Source organism: Siphateles boraxobius, unplaced genomic scaffold (genome assembly GCF_051911475.1).
Source record: "Siphateles boraxobius isolate OS27281-9 unplaced genomic scaffold, OSU_SipBor_1 41, whole genome shotgun sequence".
Lineage (NCBI taxonomy): Eukaryota > Metazoa > Chordata > Actinopteri > Cypriniformes > Leuciscidae > Siphateles > Siphateles boraxobius.
Window position 1 is genome coordinate 17,473,937 of NW_027509042.1, and position 21,860 is coordinate 17,495,796.

At 37.0% G+C, this 21,860-nt stretch overlaps 1 protein-coding gene across 29 annotated transcripts in view; it reads left to right on the top strand.

Moving 5' to 3' along the window:
* The window catches only part of sgip1a (SH3GL interacting endocytic adaptor 1a), an 86,445-nt gene that overhangs the window by 54,399 nt on the left and 10,186 nt on the right, over positions 1 to 21,860 (top strand). For 5 of the 29 annotated variants that reach the window (XM_077198674.1, XM_077198680.1, XM_077198675.1 and 2 more), the window contains 14 exons: positions 3,088 to 3,099; positions 4,117 to 4,128; positions 4,983 to 5,004; positions 5,183 to 5,324; positions 6,786 to 6,874; positions 7,381 to 7,467; positions 8,730 to 8,804; positions 9,177 to 9,938; positions 11,722 to 11,846; positions 12,189 to 12,342; positions 13,591 to 13,650; positions 16,731 to 16,790; positions 18,283 to 18,394; positions 19,562 to 19,717. In XM_077198674.1, the coding sequence (XP_077054789.1) occupies positions 3,088 to 3,099; positions 4,117 to 4,128; positions 4,983 to 5,004; positions 5,183 to 5,324; positions 6,786 to 6,874; positions 7,381 to 7,467; positions 8,730 to 8,804; positions 9,177 to 9,938; positions 11,722 to 11,846; positions 12,189 to 12,342; positions 13,591 to 13,650; positions 16,731 to 16,790; positions 18,283 to 18,394; positions 19,562 to 19,717 (1,868 nt within the window). The remainder of the gene's footprint in view (positions 1 to 3,087; positions 3,100 to 4,116; positions 4,129 to 4,982; positions 5,005 to 5,182; positions 5,325 to 6,785; positions 6,875 to 7,380; positions 7,468 to 8,729; positions 8,805 to 9,176; positions 9,939 to 11,721; positions 11,847 to 12,188; positions 12,343 to 13,590; positions 13,651 to 16,730; positions 16,791 to 18,282; positions 18,395 to 19,561; positions 19,718 to 21,860) is intronic. The other 24 variants (XM_077198693.1, XM_077198692.1, XM_077198678.1 and 21 more) reach the window with 23 other exon arrangements.

The window sequence follows — 21,860 nt, forward strand, 5'->3', positions numbered from 1 at the left end:
TCTCACTATTAACTAGTTGATTCATATCACTAGGATATTGGCTGTTTATTAGTACTTATGAAGTACATATTAATGCGTTATTCTGCTTGACCATATTCAAAATACCTTAATCCTACCCAATACCTAAATGAAACAACTACCTTACTAACTATTAGTAAGCAATAATTTGGAGTTTATTTAGGCATACGTTGTAGGTAAGAATTAGTTAATAGTGAGAACTGGACCCTAATCTAAAGTGTGACCAAACTTTTAAGGGCTCCCAAAACAGTAGTGTATATTCAATAAATGTCAAATACTTTTCTATGCACATTTTCAAATTTATATTTGTTATATACCAAAAATAAACATAATATGTTTAACTACACCCCGCTAATTTAATTTTTAGGAAAATCATCCTACAAATGGGTTACTTGTACTTTCTTGTATTTTAACATTGAAAAATTACACGTTCTTTAAGCAGACTTATTTTGAACTCAGTGACTGAAATCCACTTTGTCCAGTATATTGGAACGTCTGGCATTCCTTACTCATGAATTAATCATCAGTCACATGCCCGTCCTCTGCCATGGCAACCTGTGCGTATTTGTGTAACCATGGTGATGGATTAGCCATGAATACTCAACAGAAAAGTGTGAGCAAGGTTGAACTACAGAAACCATACAATAGTGATCGTGCTCGCTCTCATTTCATCAGAAGAGAGTGATAATTCATACATCTTCTTGTATTCTCTACTATACTTCACCTGAGTGTTCAGGGCAGAGATATTAAATCCAGCCAACCATCCAGAACGCAGGGAGAGATTAATGTAACGGTGGGGTTACAGTCGAGCAAAAGCACAAAGGCATGGGGGTTCTTAATATAGCACACCTCTCGGCCAGGTGCTGGGTTCCAGCTGGTATTCATGTTTTATTGATAAGCTTTGCTTCTTTATTTAGCCCTTTTGTATGCGAGCAGTCATCCAACAAGAGTTAATAAAGCCACACATTGTAAACCTAGTGTGCTCAGAGCCTGTTTGATCATTCGACAGTCTTAATTCCAAACTGTGCGGCAGAATGTTGACATGTAGCATTACATTTTTTAAAATAAAATGTTCACCCAAACTAACGAAAATGTTGCCATATATTCACCCTAAACTTGTTACGAACCCATATGAGTCCCCATGAGAAGAAATATTTAGAATGTCCACAGTGCTTTTTCATTATGGAAATTGGAGCTGAGAAGTGTGATGCTCCAAAAATAATTTAACAAATACCATTAAAAGGAGCCCATACATCTTGTATGCTTTTTTATACATTTTCTGAAGGTGTTCAATAGTTTTTTTATCAGGGAAAACACAAAAATAGTGGCTAATCTAAAAATGTCATCACTTTGCCATAGTCTTATCATGCCTGTGCAAATTTGTTGTTGTTTCATAAAAGAGAACAATAATAAAAACAGATCGGGGAAATGCTTTAATATAAACTATTTAATAGTTTGGGCTGAGTAATATGTATTTAATTAAATTCAAGTAAAGTGAAGACATATCATTCTATTTCAAATAAATGCTGTTCTTTTGGAGTTTCTATTCATCAAAGAATCTTGAAAAAAATGTATCAGGGTTTCCACAAAAATGTTAAGCACCCACAACTGTTTGATATTATTAAGAAATGTTTCACATTGATATTATTAAGAAATGTTTCACATTGATATTATTAAGAAATGTTTCACATTGATATTATTAAGAAATGTTTCTTGAGCTAAAATAAATAAATACAAAATGCATATTAGAATGATTTCTAAACTATTACTGAATGATTTCATGACACTGAAAACTGGAGTAATGGCCACTGAAAATTCAGCTTTGCAATCACAGGAATGATTTACAGCTTAAAAGATGTAAAAATAGACTATATAAATCCGCACAAGATCCAATTTTTTCTGCATCCTTTCTGAGCCACTTTCAAATCTGTAAAACTCACCGCATTTCTACTGAGGTGGAAACTTAAAAAGTTTAGAAATTGCACACAAACATAGAAACATTAATGTGCATAGAAGAGGTTTTCAACCTTTGCCCTGAATTTTTTTTAAATAACAGCTAAAATAACAGCTTTGCTACTGAAAGCTATTTCTCAGAAACGAGGTGATAACGTCACTGTTTTTGTAAATAAACTAACAAGCTTCACTACATACAGACGCACTCAGGTAATTCACAATCTCTCTCTCAAATAAATTAAATCTTTCCATGCTACGAAAATAACAAATGAAAATAACCGTTCTTTTCCGGTCTTTATCCGGACCGTGAGATTTTGCGCTGCAAACACCCATGACCGCTTATAATTTATCCATGCTGGAAAATAATTATGGCCACCCGACGTGAATTATACAATTATTTTAGTATGGCCATTCAATACCTGAGGGTCAACAATGTCACATTAAGCGATTACCAAAATAATTATTTTGGGCAGATATTGGATACCAGTCGTGTCTAAAGTGAATGTAAACAGGCTGGACAGAAAATCACATATGGTCATTTGGTCACATCTTTGCATTAAGACTTGCAGTATAAACAACTTCTTTCAAAAACTTTCAAAATCTTAAGGACCCCAAACTTTTGAATGGTAGTGTATAATATTTTGTTCCTTGGAAATATAAAAATCAAATATAAGTTTGGATCCACATTAATAATTGATAACAGAATTTAAATTTTTTGGTGAAACATTCCTTTAATGTGCTTATTAAATTGATTTTTTATATATTTAGTAGCATTCACTCAAGCTATGTGTAAAGTCATTCATGTCACTCACTGTGATCTTGATCTGTTGCCACGTTTGACTGATCTCCTTATTAGCTGAGATATATTATGTGCTGGAGGCGATATCTGTGGTTGACAGAAAAATTGACTGGGTTTGCACAGTGTTTCATCATACTGTAATCTGTGTTTGAAGACATTTCTGCCTTGTCATTCTTCTCAAATGCATGTGTAACATATTTGTGCATGCTTATCAGCACTATACTAATGTAGATCGATAATGCTCTCTCTTCTTCTGTCTCTACCCTGCCTGTCTTTCTGTTTCTATCTTTTCCTTACTCTAATGCTGGCTGATATAGAGGAATAGTCCGGTAAGCTGTTTATACTTTATCCTCTTGTAGAGTGGCGTCTTCTTCTAACATTTATCTTTTGGCATGGTGAAGTTTGCATGCTTGGCGTTTAATACGGCATTAAGAACTGATTTAGGATCAGTTTGTGTGTTTAGGGATGGGCTGTTGGATATTGAAACAGGCAATAGACTGTAGATAGATAGATAATGTCATTTTGCATCTGGTGTTTTTTTTTTATGCATGTTTCACTACAACACTTTTCCTCTGTTTATTATTTGAATGAGTGGGCCACCAGCCTTAGTCATCAGCCCTGCTCTTATATTAAAGCATTTGGTTGCATGCCAATGATTTGCTTGCCCACTCTTGGCTCTGATTGCTGGTGACCATTGCTTACAGCCTATTGGATTAGACTTTGTCACTGGTACTGTACATCATTCCTAATCACTCAGAACTCACAGGCCACACTCAGACTGAACTCAGAATCCTTGTTCCTGGGCTTAGCCTAATACAACTATGAGGTTAAATTGGAGTTAGAAAGAATAGATGTCCAAGGAAAATCAACTTTCTAGTCCTTTCGTTTCTATTCTGAATGTGAATTTGGTCCAGGAGTATTATGCATGACCACAAAATTTCCCACCATATGGTGTATCTTTGAAATCTCTTTGTAGTGAGCTAAGCAGTACATACTTTCTATGCTTTTGGATCCTCTGAAGCAATACATGCATAAATCCCATTTTTAAGAATTGCTGAAATCTGGATATGTTTCATATATTTCATATCTTCTCGAGCTACATTATAGTTTTATGTAACAGATCAAAATTGAAATAATTCACTCTTGATTCTCACTGCCTTCATTGAGTCTCAAAAAACTGATCTTTAATTGAAAATCATCACTAAAGCGAATCATAAAGGTGAACATGGAGTCTAATTCACACCATGCAGTTTAGAAACAGAGGTTGCTTTTGATCGAAGTCTGTATTACTGATTTATCACTTTCTGACCAGGTGTCTCTTCTCTCTTCCTTTTTGCTGGTCACAGAGACGTAGCCCGGTAAGTACCTTTTAAAATTATTTTTCTGTTCACCAGTGCTTGAAACACTTTATTCAGTTGAAGCAGTCATACATAGAACTTTTGAATTGTGAAGATACCTATGTTATCAATTTAATGAAATAAGCAAAATATTACATGTTTAAAGAGACTTAATAGTTACATATGATATTTCCATATAAAGATGCAAAGGTCAGGACCAGTAAAAATTATGATTTTTATTTTCAAAGTTTATTAACTACTACACTTTACAGACATTAAGTTTTTAAAAAGCTAACATTAGCACTCTTATTCACTTTCTCTCCCTCATCAGTTCTTTTCAAGATAATAAAAGGCCCATGTGAATAGAAATAATGATTACTTTTGTGCTATAGATCCATGACACCAAAAATGCTTACTTTGGAAATCAAGCAAATGACTTTTTAATAATTTGTATGCTGGTTGCCGAGCCTTGCATAAGCTATGCTTAAAGAATTTGTAATCTTAATACTGTATGATATCTATTATCTCACATGGTAGTCTAAATAATGCCCTTTTGAATTAAAAGGAAAAAAAAATGCTGTAGTCTATTTGATATTCATATCCACCATGAAGAACCTGTGATGTAATAACATTTATGACAGTGTTATTTGTTACTAATGCATCAATGAATCAGTCAATCATAGGAATTTTCTGTCAGCAATAGAAAGCGTTATTAAACAGCAATTTACTGGGCATCAAGGCATTTGGTTCTATCTGAGTTTGACTTACCATTCCCTTGATTAAATTTACCCACAATGCAATATTTTCAGCTGATGAGCAAAATGGTGTTATGAGCTTTTAGTCTTATGAATGTTTTGGCCTTCTGTCTGTTTCAGGGGCTGGCAAAAAGAAACCCCAGTAAGTACACTTAACACAATTTATTCTTAGGTTTATGAGTATGTTGTCTATGTCTATTTAAATCTGACAATAAATAGTTGTCTGGAATTAAATTGTCCTGTGAATATAGAAGTGTGCTTGCATATGTAGGAGTAGGTGTAGTGTATTTGTGTTCATATGAACATAATGTTATTCTCAGGTGAAGAAATTGCACGACCGAGACGTGTTGTTCCGACGCCCGCACCAGCTCTTGCCCTGTCTACAACACCCGCAGCTGCACCTACGCCTGCGCCTGCGTCTGCGCCTGCGTCGGCGTCTGCACCCACTCCCAAGCCTGCTAGGTATTTATACGCACACTTTTTGTCTGTTATTTACAAGTGTATTATTGTTCACAAAAACTATTACAAATATGACAATAGTTATTTTGTTAACTAAAATAAAAATGAAATAAATGAACTTTGCAGAAATTTTTTTTTTATAATAATAATTAATATATATATATATACCTAAACTGCTCAATTAAAATAGATTTTGCTGCAAAAAAATTATGATAAATGCAGCAATAATGGTGCAATTATATTACATTTTATTGTCCGCAAGTACTGCAGTATGTAGTTTTGGTGTGAATTTTACAGAAAGAATGGTTATGTTAATGGTATTATTTTCAGTATGGTGCAGTTTCTGATAAAGTGCATTGTGTGTCATCATAGGTAGATTGAACAATTTGTGCAGTAACTACAATTACTGGAACTGAAACTAAATAAAATCTAAAAAGTTTTTATTTACCAATTAAAATATCTAGTTCAGTCATGAAACTCTAGAGGGCACAGGCTGATAGGTCCTTTACATGCAATCCGCAAACAATTACATCATTACCGCATGACACAAACTGATTGGCATCTGCTGATCCTGCAAGCCAATGAGATTCCTTGCACAACATAAAAATAGTCTGGGGCTGAATCCGAAATCACCCCCTAAACCCTCATTCACTATTCCCTACGTTAGTCCACTAATACTGTTCACTTAAAGAAATGAATGAAAAGGAGTGAGCGAATTCAGACAGCCGTTGAGCGTACATCAGTTGTACACTCGTTATTGCAGTGCAATGTAATGTGGGATTGAATAAGTGGACTCAATAACGTTCACTATGGTTTCGGACACCACTACAAATGGCTATCCCCTCAAATAACGTCCTATTTGAGGGTAGGCCTATAGAGGGTGATTTCGGATTCAGCCTGGTTCATTGTTTGCTGTAAGCTAGCCTGCAGCGTGCTATCAGAATTCCTCTGAAACTTCCACCTTCCCTAGCTCCACCTGACGAGATCTGCTACAGGATTTTGTGTCTATTTATGCAATAGCAGCATATCTTCATGCTCACAGCAGTGTGTCTGTGTATCTATTAGCAGTAGCAAGTCCATACTTTTTCTGCAGCAACAATAATCAACAAAAGCAGCATCAGTGTAGCAGGTCTAGTCCGCCAAGACCAAATGTCATGTCCCCTGCCATGTTCAATAACGTTAAAACTACAGTATTCAGAGAGTTGACATAATTAAACTAAGTAAAACCTCAATTGAAAACCAAAATACAAACCGAATGAAAAATAAAAAATAGTTACATTCTAAATAAAAAACTATTGTATATAACCATGCTTGTTGAAACTTAGAGTCTTTTAAAATTTGTAGTTGTTTAACTGAGTCTAAATGGATTATCTCACAAACTTTTAGAGTTACAGCCTGTATGTGACGAGTCTGAATCTGTGTGGATGAGTCATACAGATCTGGCTTAATTCTCCTCCATTTTAGTAATAAGAAATCTCCAGTGCCAGAGGATGCAACAGCCTTATTCGGCCCTCCACTGGAGACAGCCTTTGATGAGCAGAAGACCAGTGAAGGTACAGTATATCACCATATCCTTACCTCTTAGTTCTGCTCGTGGATGTTGATCTGTCATTTACAGGGTCTCTGAATTTTAACCATTCACAATCCAATAGAAGCTGATCACGGCCCAGATTCTTTGTGTTACTTCATTCACTTGAACAAAAATTATTTTTTTTCTGTCATATACAATATGTGTCTTCAGGAGACTCACAGATGGTATAAAAATTATGCTATACGTTTTTTAGAGTACTGTTTGTTTGCTTATGAAATCAGTACTGGTTTTTAGCTTTATGTAATGTGAACTATAGAACAAAACATTCATCAGTGCGTACTAGTTGTGTTGCCACCCACTCAATTCCATTTGCAGCAGTTGAGATTAAAACAATTAAATTTACTGGCAATTTATGACAGATATAGGGATAGATAAGTGTTGCATGGTGATTCCTTCCTCTCTGTGAGTCACCCAGCTGTTAACTCTGATTCCCATCAACTGTGTATCATGTCCTTTTCCATAAATTAGCGGTGATAGAGGAACCTGAGGTTTGGGGTGCACCCCTGCCTGAGCAACAACTAGAATCCTCACTGGCAACACCTTTTCCTACAGGAAGTAAGTCATTGCTTGTGTGACATGATTGCCATCATCCTGGTATCATAAACCCATCATAAAGTTCCAAAATGGTGAACGGTCGAGTGAATGGAAAAATCATGATTGCCTCCAGTTTTTTAATTTTAACCTTCCCCTTTGGCAGTCTCCATTAACCTACTAATTTCTCAAGTCATTAGCTATGAAAGCAATGAAGAGTCATCCAGCTCATCCTGTACTTGTGTCTTTTGGTGACGGTTTACTCAACGTGGCCTATTTTCATGTGTGCCTATGCTTAAAAAAGCAAAATGACGCTGAGCTGTATCTGTGGGCTTAAGTTAAGCTTAAGGGTATGATTATAAATTAAATTTTGGCCTTCTAATAGTGATATATCTCTGAATGTATATTTACATGAATATGTAAATACTAGGGCTTGCATGACTACTCATTTTTACTAGATGACCAGTTGTCTAGGAAAGTAATCTACTGTGAACTGAGTCCGTATTTACCTATATCAATGACTCAAAGACTAGCTGCCTTAATGGTTGGGCAGCTGGAGAGTTTGATGCTGTGAGACAGTTGAAAATTGTAAAGTGTTTAAACTATTAATTTAACCAACCTAATAACATGCAACAGAGGAATAATCTTTTTGTTGCCATATAAAACAGACTAAAGATTAGTTGTAGAACTAATGCAACTCTGTTTCTTATTGCTAAAAACTTGGTATGTCAATAGACAGAGAAAAAAAAAATACATTTCTAATCGGTCTTTTAAAATCAGAATGAAACCATAATGATATAAGCGTTGGAGTATGTTTAATTAAAACAAATGTATTAACATGTTAATTCTGAGAGCTCTAGTAAAATCTTATTTCTATCAAATTTTATATGGCCCTTTAAGCACCCTTGTGGCCCCCTGACGGTCCCTGGGCCCTAATTTGAAAACCCTTGGACTAGTGAACTAATCATAGAAATGATTGACTAATAGACTAGTCTGTGCACGCCCTGGTAGTTACACACTAAACAAATAAGTGATCCTTACATAAATTAACATAAATGGTTGCATCCTAAATAATATAAAAGTAGTGTGAACTATTAGGTCACAGAGAGTGAAGGGTTATCATAGAGTCTGAGCTATTCATCCCATGCCACAGTCCCTTTTTGTTGTTCCTGACTGCCTGAATGAGACCTTGCCTTTGCATGGTGCTGTGGGGCACGGAGACATGGCCTACGGGGGGTGGGGGGTGTATGTGAGAGCTTATCTTAGCTGCACTAATGTCATTGCAGCTCTGCCTCCGCTTCCGCCTAAGAATGTGCCGACCTCCCCTCCTCCGATTGAATCTCCTGCTACAGAGCCTACTGGTAAGATCCCCCTCCACACAGGCCTCAGATAACAAGGGTCTTATACTGCTCCTGGAGAGCCACTGTCCTGCAGATTTTATTGCCACTAATTAAGCACTCCTCAACCAACTAATAAAGGTCTTGAGGCATACTAGAAACTTCCAGGTAGGTGTGTTGGACCTAAATTCTGTAGGATGTTGGCCTTCTAGGAGCAGTTTTGGACACCCCAGGTCTATACCAATATTGGACCCCAACAAGTGTGTGATTGGTTTCTTTTGTGCTTGTCTTTGCCACTCTTGTTTTTTATTCTCTTGTCTTTTATCTCTGTCTTGTTTATGGCCTGCTAATATTTTTTTCTGTTCCTTTATGATATCTGTGTGGTACCTGATGCAGATGTACAGAAAGAAGAGGAAAATTCAAGGCCGACCTCACAGAGGCCCTCTATAACTGATCTAGACAACATCTTTGGTCCAGAAGACTCTCCAAAACCTGGTCAAGATGCTGAAGACAAATGGGTCTGCTTCAATGATGCGACACCTGAAAGACTTCCTCCCTCTGAAGGAGGAGAGCCAGCAACTCCACTCCCCTTGTGTCCGCCTCCCCCTGCAGAACCAGCACCCCCACTACCTAAATCACCCCCTCCATCTGAGGAGCCGAACCTTTCTTTACCAAAATCTTCACCTCCTCCTGCAGAACCGGCACCTTCTCCTCCTTCCAGCGAGTCACAAATGGAAAGCCCCTCACCTGTTCCAAATGTTCCCAAAGACACCGCTCCTTCTCCTCCAACTGTCCCGCCTCCTCCAGTGGAAGAGGCCCCATCTCCACCGACACCAGATGATCTTTTTCAATCCACTACAGACTTTTCATCATGTGCTCCTCTGACAGAGACCCGATCAGACTCAACCAACAGCCCGCCAACCACTGTAGAGACAAGTGTACGCACAATCCCTCCGCCCTTGGTTCTGAACCAAGAGGACAAGAAAAGCCCTGATGAGATTCCATCAAAAGGGGACCCCAGTGAGAGCAGCACTTCACCCAAAGAGATTTGTCAAGGACCACGTTCCACACCTCCTCCTCCACCACCTCCTACATACAGGGCGGTAGTGTCATCACCCGGGCCCATTCCTCCAGCTAGTACAAGTGGAAATGAAAGTGGTGAGTTTGATCTAAAAACAAAACAGTCAACCAGACCAGTGGTCACTGAACAATAACGGTTTAGTTCACCTGAAAATTAGCATTCTTTCATCATTTACTTACCCACCTGTATTTTGAAACCCAAATAAGGTTCTTTTTAATTTGGAGCACAAAATTAGTTATTAGCAGAAAGTTTGTCTTTTCACATGTTGAAAGTAAATGATAGCCATGGCTATCAATCAAGATTTTCCAAAAGAAAAACATTTCATTGAATACTTCAGTCTGTTCCTCACACAAAACTATCACATAGCTTCAGAATACTTGAAATAAAGAGCTAAAGACATATGGACTTCTTTTATTATGCTTTTTAGTCCTTTTTGGAGATTGACTACTGCTGGGGCCTATTTCACAAAGATAGACTTTGACTATGGCTTAGATATAGTAGATAGTCAGACTTTAGATAGACATCTAAATCAGACCGTTGCACAAAGCACTTAAGACTCTGACTATCTTAAGTAGGACTACACTGCAATGTATTCTGGGTAAAATAAGATACTTTTCAAAACAAAAAACATGGCGGATCGAGTAAGCGCATTCAACCGCTCAGTGCAGTTTATCCCAGTGGAAAATATGTGTTTGTTGGAGGACTATAATAGTTACAAGGACATTTTACTTGGGGAAATTTAGCGTAGAATGTAGTAACAAGAAGAAATGTTTAATTTTGAAAAAGATTGCTACGACAGTTAACAGCGTTATTCCGACCATTGAGCGGAGCGTTAAAGATGTACAGAAAAGAAATGTCCTCATTATTATATATTTCCAGTAGGTTACTGCGGTCCCTAAAAACCCTTTCCCTTCTCATAGCTCTCTCCATAACGTCGTCAGTAAACCACAAATTATGAGTCATTATCCCTTTTCTTTTGGCTGTTTGTAATTTAACTGATTGTTATTGTTGTGAAACCGTCTAACTTGCATTAGACTAGTCTATGAGAACATTTTAGACTTGTCTAACACTATAGACCAGTCTAAAATAGCTTTTTGAAACTGGCCCCTGGTCCCCATCCACTCTCATAATTTGAATGAGAGCAGCTCAGACATCTGGTAAACTTTTCCTCCTGTATTTCATTGTCACTGAAGAATGAAAGTCACTCAGGTTTGAATGATTAGTAATAATCAGTATTTTATTTTAGATGAATTAACCCTTAAAAATGACAACCACCAATACAAAAAATTCCACGTTATAGAATAAACACATTTTGATTCATAGAATATACCCTTGGGTAATAAGCAGTAACAAAAGTTTCTGTATATTGAAAATGCATAAAAATTCAGTTAAATCTGAATTTAAAGTCATTCTCTAGTCACCACCATGTTATAAGGGTTTTTACAGGTGAGCCTTCTTAGTAAGAGGGGTGAAGTGAAATATATCTGACAACTTTTTGCCTCGTTATTTTCTATATAGAGACATGTACATTTTCACCACTCTTGCACATAATGGCACTACGACATTTTTGGGTTTCATGTTTTAGCAGTGCTCTAATCAGAAGTGTCATGCATCTATTTTTTATACACCGTAAACATCTTCATTTTCAAAGATACAAATAATGTTTTGTTTTCATTGTTTCCAGAGTATTTTCTAAGCATCCTGGCTTTCTATAGGTGATTTGTGAGGCTATTTTGATCAAGTATCATAACTTTTTTAATGTATTGCCATTTTATCCAAATTAGATAGAACTCTTGAATGGGCTTGATGCATGTTACTGTTTGTATGGCTTTGCTTTAATGGAATACTCTTACTCCACAGGCTCCTCCTCCCCTGTACGCCCATCTACCCCATTGGCTACCAGCAGCTCTCCTCCTCCCCCTCCCCCACCTCGGCCACCCTCACGACCCAAATTGCCTCCAGGGAAACCAAGCGTAGGGGATGTGGTACGTGATTACATAAAAAAATTACAATACTTTCAAATGGTAAATATTACTGTCCCTGTTAGTTCGCAACAGTCTCAGTGTCACTGACCTTTTTATGACCCAATTCATTTTAAAAACCTTTAAAGGGTGCAAGAAGTCATTCCTCAGAAAACCAGACCCAGCCTAAAAGTTGACATTTACTACATATTTAGTCTTCATTCAATAAAATACTTTATTTAATAAAACAAAAAACAATTAACTCTACCACAGGGTGCTCCGAGTAAATTTCTTCCTGATTACCTGACCAGAATGATAAACTCCTACTCTTTTGCTACTGAATATCCCCTCTGCTTTTCCTATCAGAATCGGCCGTTCAGCCCCCCTGTACACTCGTCAAGCCCCCCTCCTCTGGCTCCGCTGGCCCGTGCGGAGAGCACCTCTTCCATCTCCTCCACCAACTCTCTGAGTGCTGCCACCACTCCCACCGTCGGTAAAGAGCTCTCCGTGTCTGTGTCAGGTGTGACTCCATTTCCCATCATTTTCCCCTCTCTGCTTTGTCATGCTGCTCTGTCTTTATGTGTCTGCTCTGGAAATCAGCCTTTCTATCTAGAATTCAGTGTAACAGGGGCCTCTGTTTCTTAAGGTGCCATAGTGCTCAGTATTCATCACAGTTTTGAATTCACTGACTGTAGTGATATTTTCACAGCTTTGTTTTAGTTTAGAGTAAAACAGTATGGTGATGCTGATGCTGCTGCTGATGCTGATGCTGCTGTTTAGTTTATAATATTGAAGTGAAATCTCCAGCATTCTGCAGTCATGTATTAGATCGCTGGAAATGATGGTGGAAGATTTATTGCTTTGCTGAAAATATAATTTTGCTTATCCAAGACTGAATAACAGCTTGACTATGTGTGCCTATTGTGCATCATTTTGACTTGTGCGTGTTTAAGTGGAAATATTGCTGGGATTAATTGGATATTGTATAGATTATATTATATTAGTTAAATTATAATCCCTAAAATTTTTAATCTGTATGTATCTTTACATTGTAAAAAATAAACAAAGACCTATAAAGGCGTTTTACGTTTTACAAAAAAAATTACTAACTAAAATGCATGTTTGAGCTAACTTGCAGTGACATATCTTAACATATATCAGTGCCTTTGTTTTGTCTGAAGATGCACACCAGTAATGTTTTTTCTAAGGCACGTTTATAAAAGCCACTTAAATACTCTAATTTAACAAAGCATAGTCCTGGCTTAGTCTAAGCCCTGTTTGTGAAACCAGGCCAATGTGTCTTTGCTGGACTTTTCAAAATGCCATGTATGGCACCTGCTGTACCAGTCTGAATGCTTTCATTGGAAGCTTTCATTGATGCTAGACAGGGAAAGATTTTGTTCCATATATTTTCCTGAGATTTGCAAAAAGTTTTATTATGTGAATCAAGAGTTTATTAATCTAGAGCTTTTCATGGATGTTGGTCTGTCTGTTGCTTGTGCTATTCCATCTTTGGGGGGCGGGGGTAATCCTTTTGTATTATTTTTATTTTTTTAACCATTCCATTCACTTTTCTTCAGTTATCGTCTTTTAAATCTGTGCCGTGCATACATTGTGACGTCCGAGTTTAATGACTTGTCACTTTTGGTTTTTATTTGCAATTATTTGTCATTTAATTTGAATTACGTTTATTTTTATTTTTTTTGTGTGTGTGTTTTGTCGTCTTTCTTGTCCTGTCTTTTGGGCTGACGTATTTGTCTGATGTCAGAAGATGACGCTTTTGTAGACAAACTTCCCAACTTTGAGAGACGGGCAGACGTTCCAGCAGGTACGCTATGAAACCCTCCTGATTAATGGATGGGATGGAGGCCACTGATTCAACAATGTAACAAATGGTTACATTACCCATAGAGTCAGTTGTCAGAGCATAGCTCATTCATGGTGATATTTTTTTTTCACCAGTGACTAAACTAGTAAATAATGTATATGGGCAGAATCGTTGGCGCGTTGTTGATTACAGAAATACATTTATAATGGAAGCTTGGCATTAAAGCTGGCAGTACAGATAAGAAACTTATAAACTTAAAACTGAATACAGCCTTATCTGTGCAGTTATATTCAACTCATGTCTGAGCAGCTAAAAAAAGTGAACATGGATACTTTTGTTGGGACATGGAACATGAGCTAGGTTGAGCTAACTCTTAGTAATATATTTGGTAACTAAAAAATGGATTACTTCGTATTCTCAATTCTGATAGGATGAGCCATATTTAAAGCTGTTGAAAAATAATACATATAGTAAATTATTGTAAAATAAAACAATAATAAACACACGTCTGTGACTGGATATTCTATATGAATTTTAAATAATAATGTTGCTTAACAACTGCAAAATCCTACAGTTAGGGTATTGAAATGTATACTTTGCAGAATAATTATTATGATTGTTATTAATAATAAATTGAACTTTTGGCATATGGCTGTTGCTGCTATAGTATAAAATGATGCATTTACTGCATTTATTTTGTATAAACTTTATGTAGTGATTAGCAGCATACCTCAGATTCTGTCCATAGACATTAGGTTATAAATAACCCAGAATATTCCTTTAATTCACCAAAGACTGGCATTTTAGCACCTTTTTTTTAAACCCCTATTTGCCACAGTTTACTTTTACATCCATTTTGAATTCTTTCTGCCATATTTTGCTCTTCACATCCATGAAAGATTGCATGTCTATTTAGCCAATCATGCATGTCAGAGACTGCTCCCTCTGTAACACCCCACACTGACATCAAGAACCAGGAACAGAAGAGTCTTTTAGTCCCTGAAAAGCATCTGTCTGGCTGTAGACTCTTCAGAAAACTCAAAGAGCACCATCATGCTGCTTGAACAGATGACACACACACATCCTCTCAGTGTTTGAAGTGCAGTCTGGAATTTGGCCCAAGTGCTGATCAGTATGCCTGCCTCCACATAAGTTTGAAGTGGAGAGCTCTCAGATGTTGCACCTGGATAAAAGCATTTCTAACATCATCATGTTACAAAGGTCGGGCTTTACTGCCACACCACAGGTGAAATTCACATATTTCAATTTTATCTTCATTATCCTATGCTGCATTTCAGTCAAATTCAAATGTGGGATATTCCTACTTGAAATCTCTGACCATAAAGTGCCAGATGCTCAGAGGATGACATTCATAATTATCTTCGCAATTATTTCATTGTCAAAAATGAAGACTAATCTGCAAGGGTGTGATTATCAACAGAGGATCATTTTCTGTGTTTTATCTCTCTCTCCCAATTTCCTAAACAGTTTTTTAAATCCTATAATGTAAGAACTATGATTGATTTTATTTGCTTAAAAGTAGATGTTAATCATTAACTGTGTTAATCATCTCCCTGGGGTTGCAATATGCAAAAATGTAGTTTTTTGCACAAGTTTCCAAGTTCAAATTCAGTTGATCTTCTATTGCGCTATTCCAGGTAGGTCATTCTGAGATGAAGGGAATGTAGCATTAGAGCATCAATATAACAGTTCAAGATTACGCATTGAGATGCTCAGCATTATTGTACAACTCGCATCTTCTCATTGCTTAAGTGATCTTCACTTCATTCATAGTCCTGGTCCTGGTTTTGTCTAAAGTTGCATTTCCACTCTCCAGCAAAGTAGAAGAAACCCTCATTTGCTTTTCCCACTTGTGTCACCCATTACTACCCCCTGTTGCCCATCATCCCTATTGTAGCTACCTCATCTAATTCACATATCAGACTTGAAGAAATAGGCCTATACACTATATACGTTTAACAAAATGCAAGCTGTAGCTTATTAGGTCCATATTGTGAAGATGTAACTAAAATCACTTTTTAAATACCTATTTTAAAATAAATAGTTTACCCAAAAATGAAAAACTGTCATTATTTACTCATGTTGTTCTAAACCCCTTCGCTATTATTTCTTCCATAGAACAAAAGTATACATTGAAATAACAAAAACAATATAAAAGCACCATGCATGTTGGGGTATGCATGCAACGTATATGCTGATTTAAGTTTGTATGAGGAACAGACTGAAATGTAAGTCACAATTTACTGATAATCTTCCTCCCCAGCCAGGCTCATTAAACTCAAGAATCCAATGAAGAATAATTCTTTCACGAAAAATGTCATAAAACTAGTGAAGAATATAATAAAGTGGAATATAGGAGGAATATAGTGAAGTTTCTGCTTTGATACTTTATTGTCAAGTTGCTTCAGACACCATCATCTTCTTAATGAATACACATAAATGCAAGGGTGCTTTTTTGTCCATTTTAGAGAAAAAATTACAGTATATGGGTTTAAAATGTCAAAAGGGTGAGTGACTATTACATTTCATTTTGGATGATCTATTCCTTCAAAAGTTTAAAAATAAGCTGTTCAACATCATCCTTGAATCCAGAGGCTTTCATTTCTAAGCAGCTCAAATCATCTCAAGCGTTCATCTGTCCTGATATTATACGTAAACGAATCAGAATGTTAACATATTTGATAGAATATCATTTTTGTACACTCTTTGAATCTCCCAGCTCTCAAAAATAGTCACTTCTCAAAAAAATCAAAGTTTGCACATGCATCCTTATTAATAACAACTATAATTCGTCTTGCTGCAAATAAAATGACTGATAATTACACAAAGATTCAACTATTTTTATTGTTTTCCCTTTTGTGAATGTTTCACACATCAAAGTCATCCCCATCTAAAGTGAATTTTGACCATCTCTGACCCTTGACCTGTGCCCCTGGCCCCCATCACTGTGCCGTATGATGGACCTGTGTGTGACTCACGCTACTGTCCTTCTCTCCCCTTCTCCTTCCCTGCCTCTCCTCACTCCCCCCGTCCTTAAACCTCCTCCCCCTCCAACACAGAGACAGACCAGCCCTCCCTCGTGTGGTTTGACAGAGGCAAGTTTTATTTAACCTTTGAAGGTAAGTTGGGGTTTATATCTAAGGACGTAGCGCGTGCACACTCAAGTCTCATCTGACATCTGACTCCCCCCTTTCTCACGCATTCGTTCCTTCATCAAATCACAGTGACATCTGCTTTGCTCTGTATATCTGCTTTGCCATTTAACTGTTCATCTTACAGTCACTGGCAGCTTTTCTTTTCCTTCATGACCCTCATATTTCCTCCTGCGTCACTAATATCTCTTCTGGTTCTTGTGGCTCGTCTTCTTTGATCTTCTCATTTCGACTTTGGTCTTGGATCATCATAACACATTGTTTCAGCTTCAGGTGCATGCCATTGAAGCTGAGTGTTATCTGTTTCAACTTCCATTCAACTTCTCTTCCATTCTTTTTTCTTTTTATCTTATAAATCCAAATTAATAGACTTGCATTCAAATTCAAGCATTCAAAAAAGACTAGAAACGGCTTCACGTAGAAAAGAATAAATTGTATTACATTCTGTTAAAAAAGAAATACTGAAAAACTGGTCAAAAATCAGCAATCAGCTTGTGATTGTGATTCATTGTTTACCACAGTTCAAATCTCTGTGTAAACATACCATGGTACAGTAATATTTAGACACTTTTGAACGCTTAAGCCACACTGAAAAATATAACAAACCATGTTTCATCTTGCTAAACATGCTACTATACCTTTTCTATTTTATTTGAAGCAGATAAAGTAAACTTTTCGACTTGGTTTGGTATTTTGTTTTATAATGCGAAGACAGATTTTTAAATGTGATATAAGTGTCCTTACATTAAGGATTGTTTTATTCACTGAAACTTAACGTCAATAATTAATACGTTAAATAATACAGATATACTTTATAGTTTTAATGCTACTTTATTTACCAATGTCTTTGCTGCTGAATTCCGATTATATAATTTAACGATATAAACAACCAAATGACTTTATTTTATTTAAATGTCATGCTATTTTTGGAATAAGTTATCCAGTTAACAGGCGTGAATTTACGTTTAGTTGTTTCTCTTTTAGTGCGAAAGAACCACTCGTCGGCGATTTAGTTGTTTTTCTGCGATGTGTTTGCTATGCCCAAAGTGAGCTATCTGTCCTTTGAGAATTCATTAGGTGAAATCCACAGTAATCTTCAGCATTGAAAATAAGCTTAAAACAAGAAAATAAACTTGAACACATTTACTGGCAAGTCCTAACTATGTGGTCAAGACAAATAAGCAGAAAATAGTGTTCATCTGGAGAAGGCATTGTGCTAGATTTTAGGTCTGGGTTCAAGCGCCTTGCTAAAATACAAATGAATAAAAAAAATTTGTCAGCTGCTGATTATATTGTTTGTCTATTTGTTTGTATTTCCATTTCTCTCATTCTTTTTCACTCATATATTTGCCTCTTGTGATGTAGCTCAGTGATTGATCGAAATTGTGTTTTTGTCTGTAAACACATTCTGACTCGGAGTCTGGGGTGTGTGTGTGTGCGCGTGTTTTTGTTCTCTCAGGCTGTTCTCGAGGGCCCAGTCCCCTCACCATGGGGGCCCAGGACACGCTGCCTGTGGCTGCAGCTTTCACAGAGACAGTCAGTGCCTACTTCAAAGGAGCTGACCTCAATAAGTATGACACGATATCTCAAAACAGATTCACATCTAGCTCTGTAGTTCTGCTTTGTGTGTGAATAATGAACACAATTTTTATTTATCCGTCTCTTCGTTGAGAAATACACACCTAGAACATTTTAGCAAGCGATATTATTAAATGAAAATGAACATAGAGCTGGCCTTTAGATATTTTGTGTCTGTCTGTATTTTGTGTAGCAGTCTAAGGCTGTGTCCGAAATCGCCCCCTATACCCTTAAATAGAGCGCTCTTTGAGGGAACAGCCAATTGTAGTGTTGTCTGAAACAAATGTGGACGTTATCGAGTGCTCTTATTCAATAACAAGTATACAACCGATGTACACTCAGTGGCTAGAGAACACCCATAATGCACTTTGAGGGTTGCGCCAAATTAATTCCCGCTGCATCTGAATCATCCATCCATTCATTTTCCAAATTGCTGGTCAATGTTGCTACAGCATAATAATATCATACAGGTATAAATTCCTTTTTAATTGATTATTAAATTGTTTAATCATGGTTTGTGCATAGTTTCCATTACAGTTCAAAATACATGTTTTCATTTCTACAGGAACAGCCAGTTTGCTAAGTTTCAAATGATTATTAAACAACAAGCACAAACTATGCAAAAGCAGAAGCCCTTCTGGCGCACTCAGTGTCCGAATTCAGGTAGTGAATTTGATTTGATCCCAGTTACAGTTTAGCACTTGAACAAATTTTGGGGGGGGGGGGAATAAAATATACATTAAGCAAAAAAAAACGATATTAAGTTTTAATACTTTAATCCTTGCTAAAGTTAAGAAGCTAGAGTCAGTTAAATAGTTCATTATCCTTCCCCACATTTAAACAAGTAAGTTAAATTATATGACTTGTACATTAATTATAATTATTTTAATGGCTTTGCAATGTAACCATCATAATAAATATGTACATGAATATGATGAACACCGTGGCTGTTTTGGACACAGCCTTACTTTGAAAGCACGTTTAAGTATTGGAACCTTATTTAATCTCTCTCCCTCATTAATCTCTTCTGTTAATCTGTTTTTCTTTCTTATTCACTTTATTACAGCACACAAAATGTTTTATTGATCTCTCTGTTTCTAACACTGTTTCACACACCAGACCTCTGCTTATATACGTGTTTAATAATGTTGCTCTCTAAGGTGTGTGGTGAAGATCACCGGAGAGATGGTGTTGTCCTTCCCAGCAGGCATCACAAGGCATTTTGCAAATAACCCCTCGCCCGCTGTGCTAACCTTCAGCATAACCAACTACAGTCGTCTGGAACACGTCCTTCCTAACCCACAGTTACTGTGCTGGTAATAACATTGATCTAACATCACCTACAACAGAACCTTCACAGACCTTAAATCCCAACATACAGTATGTATTGATTAGTGATCATTACAAATGTCCTTATTAGTCCCACAAGTTAAAGGATTAGTTCACTTCAGAATTAAAATTTCCTGATAATTTACTCACCCCCACGTCATCCAAGATGTTCATGTCTTTATTTCTTCAGTCGAAAAGAAATAAAGGTTTTTGAGGAAAACGTTCAAGGATTTTTCTCCAAATAGTGGACTTCAATGGGGTACAACGGGTTGTAGGTCCAAACTGCAGTTTCAATGCAGCTTCAAAGGGCTCAACCTGTTTTACCCCATTGAAGTCCTCTATATGGAAAAAAATCCTAGAATGTTTTCATCAAATCCTTAAAGTCCCTGTAAAGTCAAAATGAAGTATGTGTTCTGAGTTTGTCATATCACAGAAAAATGTGTTATTAGACACTCAGCCAAAATTGAATGATAAAAAAAGCCGGCAAGTACATAAAATAAGCTATCAAAATCTTGAAAAAATGAGCAGTAGTCTCTGCTCTCAAACGCTGGGGTTGTGTCCGCTGGCTGCGCTGAAACCATGCCTACTCGTGGTAAAGCTGCCGTCGCCACAATCAAATGTCACCCGGTGCAGCCGGAATGGATGCTCCTAGCAGCTGCAGAGCCGGCCCGAGCCTTTTGGGGGCCCTAAGCAGAATTAGATTTTGGGGCCCCCTCCCACTAGGCGAAGTCACCTGTGCTTGATGATTATTGACACAAATACCACGCAATAATGATACATTATAAATTAATACAGCATGGTTATGTCTTATTAATACAAAATAAATACTTAATAAAAAATAGATAGCCTACTTAAATAAAAAAGTTTTAACTTTTACTTTACTCTTTTACTAACTCTCTGAAACTTCTTAAAACAAACTTTCTCAAAACATATCATATAAATTATTTGCTAAAATAATGACAAAACTGAGAAATCAGAAACATAATAAGAGCAAGGGTTCAACAATGACAATTATTGTTGAAAACTGTAAAAATATTATTATTTCTCAACTGTCTCAATACAGTGTAACTGTCCTCAAAATCTTTTTATTATTTTTTTTATTATTATTGTAACAGACTTTGTTGGATTGTACATGACAGAATCCAACAAAAGCCTGTTACTATAATACCGGTAATGATGTACTGGCGCTCGTTGTATATGTGTGTATGCAATGTATTTTTCCCCTCGGGGCTTGCCGTAGATAGGAATGGGTCAATTGCTGCACAAAACACACCGTAAATAATCATGCAAACATAATTTTATCTTGCTCTTTTTGTCCCCTCCTCTGTCATTTTGTCTTTCTATTTTCGGCACCAGAGGGATACGTCCTTTTTGTGACATGGCTTAACATTACCGTGACTATGCACAGTTGCGCACGAATTGTCCATGCACGCGCGAGGTGTCTAGATCATGCGCATGACTTAAACGCTGGCAAACCCAGCAGCCGTAGTAGGCAGGTATATTGATCATGAAATCAGAATTTACTTGTCTTTAATTATTCATTCATTCATTCATTCATATTAATTCATTCATTTATGTCACTTGTTTAAGTCATCTAAAAAATTTTTTTTTGCGATTTTTCGACTCGATTGGGGGGCCCCCTGGTGGCCAAGGGGCCCAAGCAGCCGCTTAGTTCGCTTATGCCTCGGGCCGGCCCTGAGCAGCTTATTAGGTTAATTATAACATAAGCGCACAAGGCAACTTATACTCATTGGTGGGCACGCACTGCCGATGATGTCACCAGTTGTCGGCGCGACGGGAGGATGAAGGCCGAGGCGGGAGATAGTCGTTCGGCCCCATTCACCAGTAACAGCGGATTATCAATGAATCCCAGTTGTCTCCGACGAAAGTTTATAAAAATATCCCGTGTAAAATGATCACTACAGAGGCGGGTTTCGGTGGTGACCCTCAGCTCTCCTTCAAGGTGGCTTTTCACAAAATGAATCCACCTCTTCTTGATGTGATCGTATTTAGTAAATTTAAATAAGGACACCGATCTGTTTTGTACGTGATCGCATCCAGGTAGTACGCATTTCCGTGACGAAGACATAGCTAACTAGCAAACTGTAAGCTGTAGTAACTAATAATAAT